The sequence below is a fragment of the Taurulus bubalis genome (genome assembly GCF_910589615.1).
Source record: "Taurulus bubalis genome assembly, chromosome: 13".
Taxonomy (NCBI): Eukaryota; Metazoa; Chordata; class Actinopteri; order Perciformes; family Cottidae; genus Taurulus; species Taurulus bubalis.
In genome coordinates, this window is record NC_136601.1 from 25,349,179 (window position 1) to 25,358,784 (window position 9,606).

Below are 9,606 nucleotides of genomic sequence, written 5' to 3' on the forward strand. Positions count from 1 at the left end.
AGTTACAACATGACTAAAGTTATAACATGATTAAAGTTATAACATGACTAAAGTTACAACATGACTAAAGTTATAACATGACTAAAGTTATACCATGACTAAAGTTATAACATGACTAAAGTTACAACATGACTAAAGTTATACCATGACTAAAATTATAACCATAACTAAAGTTATAACATGACTAAAGTTATAACATGACTAAAGTTATAACCATGACTAAAGTTATAACATGACTAAAGTTATAACCATGACTAAAGTTATAACATGACTAAAGTTATAACATGACTAAAGTTACAACATGACTAAAGTTATAACATGACTAAAGTTACAACATGACTAAATTTATAACCTGACTAAAGTTACAACATGACTAAAGTGATAACATGACTAAAGTTACAACATGACTAAAGTTACAACATGACTAAAGTTATAACATGACTAAAGTTACAACATGACTAAAGTTATAACATGACTAAAGTTATAACATGACTAAAGTTATAACATGACTAAAGTTACAACATGACTAAAGTTATAACATGACTAAAGTTATAACATGACTAAAGTTACAACATGACTAAAGTTATAACCTAACTAAAGTTACAACATGACTAAAGTTATAACATGACTAAAGTTATAACCTGACTAAAGTTACAACATGACTAAAGATATAACCATGACTAAAGTTATTACATGACTAAAGTTATAACATGACTAAAGTTACAACATGACTAAAGTTATACCATGACTAAAGTTAGAACATGACTAAAGTTAGAACTATAACTAAAGTTATAACATGACTAAAGTTAGAACTATAACTAAAGCTACAACATGACTAAAGTTATAACATGACTAAAGTTAGAACTATAACTAAAGTTACAACATGACTAAAGTTATACCATGACTAAAGTTATAACCATAACTAAAGTTATACCATGACTAAAGTTATAACATGACTAAAGTTACAACATGACTAAAGTTATACCATGACTAAAGTTATAACCATAACTAAAGTTATAACATGACTAAAGTTATAACATGACTAAAGTTATACCATGACTAAAGTTACAACATGACTAAAGTTACAACATGACTAAAGTTACAACCATGACTAAAGTTATACCATGACTAAAGTTATAACATGACTAAAGCTACAACATGACTAAATTTATACCATGATTAAAGTTATAACCATAACTAAAGTTATAACATGACTAAAGTTATAACCATGACTAAAGTTATAACATAACTAAAGTTATAACCATGACTAAAGTTATAACATGACTAAAGTTATAACATGACTAAAGTTACAACATGACTAAAGTTATAACCTGACTACAGTTACAACATGACTAAAGTTATAACCATGACTAAAGTGATAACATGACTAAAGTTACAACATGACTAAAGTTACAACATGACTAAAGTTATAACATGACTAAAGTTACAACATGACTAAAGTTATAACATGACTAAAGTTACATGACTAAAGTTATAACATGACTAAAGTTATAACATGACTAAAGTTACAACATGACTAAAGTTATAACCTAACTAAAGTTACAACATGACTAAAGTTATAACATGACTAAAGTTATAACCTGACTAAAGTTACAACATGACTAAAGTTATAACCATGACTAAAGTTATTACATGACTAAAGTTATAACATGACTAAAGTTACAACATGACTAAAGTTATACCATGACTAAAGTTAGAACTATAACTAAAGTTATACCATGACTAAAGTTAGAACTATAACTAAAGTTATAACATGACTAAAGTTATAACATGACTAAAGTTAGAACTATAACTAAAGTTACAACATGACTAAAGTTACAACATGACTAAAGTTATACCATGACTAAAGTTAGAACTATAACTAAAGTTACAACATGACTAAAGTTATAACATGACTAAAGTTAGAACTATAACTAAAGTTACAACATGACTAAAGTTACAACATGACTAAAGTTATACCATGACTAAAGTTATAACCATAACTAAAGTTATACCATGACTAAAGTTATAACATGACTAAAGTTACAACATGACTAAAGTTATACCATGACTAAAGTTATAACCATAACTAAAGTTATAACATGACTAAAGTTATAACATGACTAAAGTTACAACATGACTAAAGTTATACCATGACTAAAGTTACAACATGACTAAAGTTACAACATGACTAAAGTTATAACATGACTAAAGTTATAACCATGACTAAAGTTACAACATGACTAAAGTTACAACATGACTAAAGTTATAACATGACTAAAGTTATACCACAACTAAAGTTATAACCATAACTAAAGTTACAACATGACTAAAGTTACAACATGACTAAAGTTATAACATGACTAAAGTTATAACATGAATAAAGTTATAACATGACTAAAGTTATACCACAACTAAAGTTATAACCATAACTAAAGTTACAACATGACTAAAGTTACAACATGACTAAAGTTACAACATGACTAAAGTTATAACATGACTAAAGTTATACCATGACTAAAGTTACAACATGACTAAAGTTATAACATGACTAAAGTTATAACATGACTAAAGTTATAACATGACTAAAGTTATACCATGACTAAAGTTACAACATGACTAAAGTTATAACATGACTAAAGTTATACCATGACTAAAGTTATAACATGACTAAAGTTATAACATGACTAAAGTTATAACATGACTAAAGTTATAACATGACTAAAGTTACAACATGACTAAAGTTATACCATGACTAAAGTTATAACATGACTAAAGTTATAACATGACTAAAGTTATAACATGACTAAAGTTATAACCATGACAGGTAAGTAGCTCAGACCTCTGCGCCGGTGAACAATACATTTTGCTGCCAACTGAAGATCGACAACGATTGTTACGCTTATGTATGACGGTAAATGAAAAATTCACACCGTATGGACATTTTAAACCGGTATACCGGTTGAACCGATATACCGCCCAGCCCTAACAGGACCCTTGTACTTTGAATCTTAGTTTTGGCATTTAGAAAGTAGAGTAAGAAGGCGAGTCCCTCCTGTAACCAGTAGACACACCCCCAACCATATCCTCCCTGCTCTGGGTCACACACACACACACATACACACACACACACACACACACACACACACACACACATACACACACACACACAAACACACACACACACACACACACACAGGCGATCGGCACAAAGCATAGCTCCAAACCTCACGGGGGGCTACTTTCCTCTTCTCTCTCGAAATTTCATCCCCTCCCTCCCTCCCTCCCTCTTCCTTCCTCCCCTTCTCTGTCTCTCTGCCTTTTCACCTCTGCCTTCCTTCCTTTTGCCCTCCCTTCCTTTTGTCTCTCTCCCTCTTGCTTTTCCCCTCAGCTCTTCAACTGGACGCGATGTTGGAGGATGTTTCCTGTCTCTCTTCTTTTTCTTGTCCCTCAGCTCAAACCCCCGCAATGTGTAACCAGCTCTCTGTTTCTAAATATGAAGGAGAACTGGAATATTTTGAGCACAAAGAAAACCGTCTTGTGTATCTTCGGTTGGCAGTGTTTGTTATTTTACGCTGTGGTCAGCAGATCAGTCAGCATGAGTGGGATAAGAATGATGACATGTGGGTCACAGAAATGGGAAGTGACGCTCGTGAAGCCAGAAGGATTTGAGGAAGTGCAAGTGATTCACTTGCATTGTATTGCAGCCAATACGGCTGTGCACAGTCAGGTTTACTGAGGCCAAACTGGGACGCTCTGGACATTTCTTAAACTTGACTCAAAAACCAGAGGGCGGTTCTCAACTCATGAGCAAAACGAGTGTTTACGATTACGACTCGTTTTCTACATATATGATTTAATAACGCAGGTCAGACCTGACAAAAGAAAATACTTTGGCTCCACCAGCACTGTCTTGCATGAGCAGTCATCACAGCGCTATAGTGGAGTTTGACGTTCTAACACACACACGCACACACACGCACACACACGCACACACACGCACACACACGCACACACACGAACACACACACACACACACACGCACACACTGAGATGACTCTAGAGCAGTGGCTTGCAAGGAAGGGAAGTTCCTTCTGCAAACAGGGAAACGCCCTGTCTCTCTGTTTCTGTGTGTGTGTGTGTGTGTGTGTGTGTGTGTGTGTGTGTGTGTGTGTGTGTGTGTGTGTGTGTGTGTGTGTGTGTGTGTGTGTGTGTGTGTGTGTGTGATGACTGAGAGGAGCATGCACACGTCCCCGTGGTGATGCAGTTCTAAGAATGCCCAATAAAGCAATGTTTATTTGACAAGTTTAAGAGCTGAAATTACTTCTGTGTGTCGCAGTTCAAAAGCCACTCTTCGCTTTTCACTTTGCAGGACAAAAGCGTCTGAATGGGCCTTCTTTTAAAAATACGGGCCTGGTAAACTATCAGTAATTCATGGCAAAAAAACAAACAAAACCCTTTCTTGTTCAGCTGTTTACTCGCTTGTTCTAAAAAAAGCCAGGACTCTCAGATCGTGAGGGATTGCTTTGCCCCAAAAAACTACTGCATGCATACTACAGCCATGTGACTACTGCACATAATGCAGCCTTTAATACTCATGTGTGTGTGTGTCAGTTGGACACAGATGATGTGGTCCTTGATGAAGCCCAACACAGTGAAATCTGTGCATGATCATTTATATAATCATCTCAGATCATACGATGCGGTGGAAAACGCAAAAAGTGCATTAAAGATTCTTTGAGTTCTTCACATTTTCGGCTCCTGGGGCAATTTGTCTGAAAAAAGAAAAAGGCCTTATTGTTTCTCTCCAGCTCTCTCTGCTCTCCATCGGACTCTGTTACTTCTAATCGTACCCGTCTTAGCAAGTCAGAGGAAACCCCGTCCGCTGATCAGGAGGCCGTTCCGCCGACTTAAAATGGAAATGAGGCTACCGGGGCTCACTTTCCCCGCTGACACCGGGGGTTTGTGTGGACGTGATATCCATCGAACCAGCAATTAGAGGATCAAAACACTAGTCTTGGTTAACATTTCGCAATCACTACAATCAACTCCCGATGCTACACATAGGCACGCTTTCAGGCTTGGAGTTAGAGCGGGACTAAACGGCAACGTAACCCGAGTGGAACCTCGAACCCTTCCACCAAACAAGAGCGGCTCGGTGTGGTTTCAGGGCCACAGCGCCTCTCCTCCGTCTTCCCCCTGGTGTGTTTTTGAAATGTTCCCGTCTTGTTTTTCCACAAGCGGGTGTCCTGACCTAAACCTGGTTTCTGCTCAAGGCGCACAAGCTCCAAGCAAGTCCTTCCTCTGTTCATCCCAGTATTCCACGAAACACCAGAGCCGCACACACACACACACACACACACACACACACACACACACACACACACACACACACACACACACACACACACATACACACACACACACACATAAAACCTCCACAATGTACTTATCTGTTGATTCATATCTCGTATTCTATTCATGAGCCGCTTTCCTGCTTCAGTACGTGCCCTGTTAATAAGTTATTACATGCATTACAAAGAAACCCAGGTTGAATATTCTGTAAACTATCTGATTTGGTGGCCAGGCGATCAAATGTAAATAACGGGTGAAATGGATTCGATGCAGAAATCTCTTGCTCTGCTGCGAATGAGGAGGATGTCCTCCTCCTCAGAGTTAATCGTAATTAAACGCCACTAACATCAACCTTCTGTGTGTCTTTGTCTGTTCCTACCACATGCATCAAAACAGGAAGTCAGTGGTAAAGTAGTGAAGCCCACCTTTTGCTTGATTTGGCCGGCTTCACCAAGTGTGACATCGGCGAGATTGGCGCTGAAAGCTTGCATAAACCTTTGTGCGCGTCTTTAAAAAAGACAACAGAAAAGTGCCACAGAAAACAATGGCTTTTTTTTGCAGCCTCAGTGTGATTGAGGGTCATTCAAAAGTTGTGTTTAATTCCCTCACACAGATGTGGAGTCCTTTGAACTTGCCAGACGGTCGGTGCTGCTAAGATGCCACCTGAACCTGTTGCCTTTGATTAGTAACAAGATCTAAAGACTACAAATCCCACAGTTGGTCAGCTTTCTGTTGACCTGCTCTGGTCCCTAAACACTCACACAATACTGGACAGAAGAAACACACCTAACCTAATACCTAATAAAAAAGAGAATGTAATGGAAATGCAACACACGTGTAAATAAACAAAAGCACGGGACGCTTTGTCAGCATTTCCTGCGCTCACGTCACGTCAATCCACAACTAAGTGTTTTCTTAAGGGGCCGTGTGTGTGTGTGTGTGTGTGTGTGTGTGTGTGTGCGTATGTGTGGCACAAGTCATTGTTCTAAAAGGCTCTATTCCTGTCCTGTTTCCCCATGATGGGACTCGCATTATGGGTGAAAACACACACACACACACACACACACACACACACACACACACACACACACACACACACACACACACACACACACGTATTTAAGAAGTGGATGCAGTTATGGTGATGTCATTTTTTGGTTTGTGGATTGTTGTTTTGAAGTCTTGAGTTCGGCAATTTCTCTATAACCTTCTTGGATTACGGCCGTCGCCATGTTGTTTTGCACCCGAGACGCCGTGTATGGCTCAGCGACCTGTCAATCACCCTGTAGCCCCGCCCTAAAGCGTTGCCTGCATTATTTTCTGTTTGACTCTAAATGACCATAATTTACTAAATGAACATCATGCTGTATTGAAGAAGACTTGAAACTAGAGATTGAGACATAAACTCATGTTTACAATGTTTACTGAGGGAATACATCAAGAGAAGTAGAGTCATTTATCTAGACTTCTATACAACCAGAGGAGTCGCCCCCTGCTGTTCAGGAGAGATAATTAAAGTTTTAAGACATTTCTGCATCGGCGGATGCCTCCTGATCTTCACATTGAATGAAGCTCAGAATCGCTGCTGCAAGTCCCCGTCTATAAAACTATTCCATTCATCCGTAGTGGGTCCCTGCTTGTTAAAGCATCAATGAATGTGAGTCACCTGATGAAATTTGTGATTTTTTTGTACAGCCCCGTTTAAAAGCAGCCTGTGTGGAGCCTGACACAGGCCGTACTGTCCTGTGCATCTCTTGCAACATTTCCTCTTTCAGGAAATCAAGCAGCGATAGAGGCACAACCCGCCTTCTGTCACACACACTCACGAGAAGCCTTCATAAACCCTACACTCTTAACCTCAACCTTCATTCACACTTTTACCTTTTTAAGCACAAAAAATTGTTTCCGTATTGTAGTATTTTTTGCCTAAAAGTGACCGGAACCTGACCTGATTTCACTCCGACATGTCTTTTCCTGCAGGAGCAACAACAATCCATCTCCTACAGCTTCATGCATCTCACATAATACATTTTGGAGTAAAGAAATTAGACATTATCTTTTGGTATCGACGGGTCTATTTGTCTTTTTCTTTGCAGGTAGGAATGCAGAGCTCTCTCAGGGAGCAACAGCAATGGTTTTTAAATCTCGGATGAAGTACAAACAATCGTAGTCTCTAAGAGTGACAAACGCTCTCAACTCTCTTCCACACAAATCCTCCTTCCCCCAAAGAGATCTCTGTATTTCAGGGTCAGAACTGAAAGTGCATAGTCTGTGGTCTTGCAGGAGCACGTAAACATGGTTCACACAAACCGTCCACACACACTCTCAACAGGCCTCGACATCTCCTGTAAACCACAAACCACTCGTACACAAACAGATATTGCGATAAGGAAGTGAGCCCCACCCAGGGCCTTTAAAAGATGCTGCAGATGCTTTACACGCCGGGTGTGTGTGTGTGTGTGTGTGTGTGTGTGTGTGTGTGTGTGTGTGTGTGTGTGTGTGCGTGTGTGTGAGAGCCGACAGTATATTTCAGTCAGCTGAGAATTGCTTCTTTTTTCCTCCCAACTAACTGGAAGTAGTACGTTTTACCAGAACTGTAACATGTGTGAGTGCAGCTTGTGAGGCGTTTTTTTTATATATATTGTTTAACTACAAGTCCCTTTTTCATGCTCTAACTCAGTGTTTTTCAATCTTTTTGAGCCGTGGCACATTTTCTACAATAAAAAAATGATTTGCGGCAGCTAAATAATATTTCTTTGGACCGATTAAGTGAAATTGGGCATTTTTTCCCACGGCACACCTGACGATCTCTCACTGGTTGAAAATCACTGCTCTATCTCACCGCTGTGTAAACTAAGGTTTAGAGCGTGCATGTGTATCAGCAGCACGTGTTCTGTGTTCTGTGTTCCGTGTTCCGTGTTCCGTGTGCGTGCAACAAGCTCCTGTCGCACCATGCCAGCGCTCACCTTGTACACCTGACCGTAGGTTCCATTGCCGACCACCTCCACCAGCTCAAAGATACCTGCTGGGTCCTGAGGAAGGAGAAAGAGATAAAGCAAGAAAAGCATCAAGTAGGATGACAATATAGAAACATGGTACATGTCAACAACGTCATCATGCAACATGAGCAGCGTCATGGACACGTACTATACGAAGAACAATGCAGCGCTGTACTGGGATGCAGGCGGAGGAAGAGGGACAAGGAATGAGAGTGAAAGAAATCACTGACATTTTACATTTTATTGGTATGGATGGATGGATCGATACTTTATTATGTAGGAAATTTGGGGAAATTTGTTGTCGGAGTAGCACAAAATAAAATATAAAATATAAAAACAACGGGGATGAAAGATATGTACAGCGCAGAGTGTATTAATTTAGGAAATTCAATTAGATGAAAACAGTAGAGAAGTGCAAAAATGCAAAGTATGTTATGAGTAGTGTATATGAAGTGTAAATAAACAAAAACGTGGGATTATTTAATCCACAGAGGATCTGACAAGAGGTGACGTATTATTATCAGCTCAAGATACATAAAATCACAACACAATACATGACTAGAAGCACACCTGAGTCATAACATGGGTTTTTATACTGATACTCAGGCAAAGGACATGTCCATAAACCAGCTAAATAAACTCCACCGACCGGCTCTGAACTATTATTATTATGTGAATTGGGTTCAAACACATGTTCCAGTAGCTAGATGGCTTTTTTCTCTTCATTTTCCTCGTTTTTTCTTACAATAAAGAGGCACAAAGTTGCCCGTCACTTGTTGCTTGTCAACTTTTCAGCGGGTGCAGCCAAAGAGAGCAGAGCTCGCGTGCGTAAAACCGTTAGCTGGTGAAGTGACGACACAGCCAACGGGACACGGCGCGCGGCCGGTAACGTTCCGAGGCTCTCTGCGCGTGAGACGTGACGCGGCGCCGAGGTGAGGACAACCGCGCGTGTCCTCACCTCGGCGCCGCCTCACGTCCCACGCGCAGAACCGTTAAAGTGCGTTAAAGCGCGAGAGCCGACCGTTAGACGAGAGGTGACGCAAAAACGGTTGACTTGTTGCTGGAAACTATCCCTGCCGCTATAAGTTGCAAGCAACACCCACCACCACGTCCTGCAATGTTTACTCAAACACACTTCATTAAAAAAAGAAGAAAAAGGGGCAAAAAGGCAAGACAACGTTTGAAAACGTACCCTTAAAGCAGCGAGGTCTATACTGTCCAAACTCCGAGTGGTGTTTTCTCTCGACATCGC

General features: G+C 39.7%; 1 protein-coding gene across 1 annotated transcript in view; it reads right to left on the reverse strand.

Moving 5' to 3' along the window:
- The window catches only part of LOC306745657 (mitogen-activated protein kinase kinase kinase kinase 4), a 61,595-nt gene extending 51,989 nt beyond the window's left edge, over positions 1-9,606 (reverse strand). Inside the window, exons 1-2 of the mRNA XM_079228491.1 lie at positions 9,547-9,606; positions 8,322-8,387 (exon numbers count right to left, since the gene is read on the reverse strand). Coding sequence (XP_079084617.1) covers positions 8,322-8,387; positions 9,547-9,603 — 123 coding nt within the window. The 5' untranslated portion in view covers positions 9,604-9,606. The remainder of the gene's footprint in view (positions 1-8,321; positions 8,388-9,546) is intronic.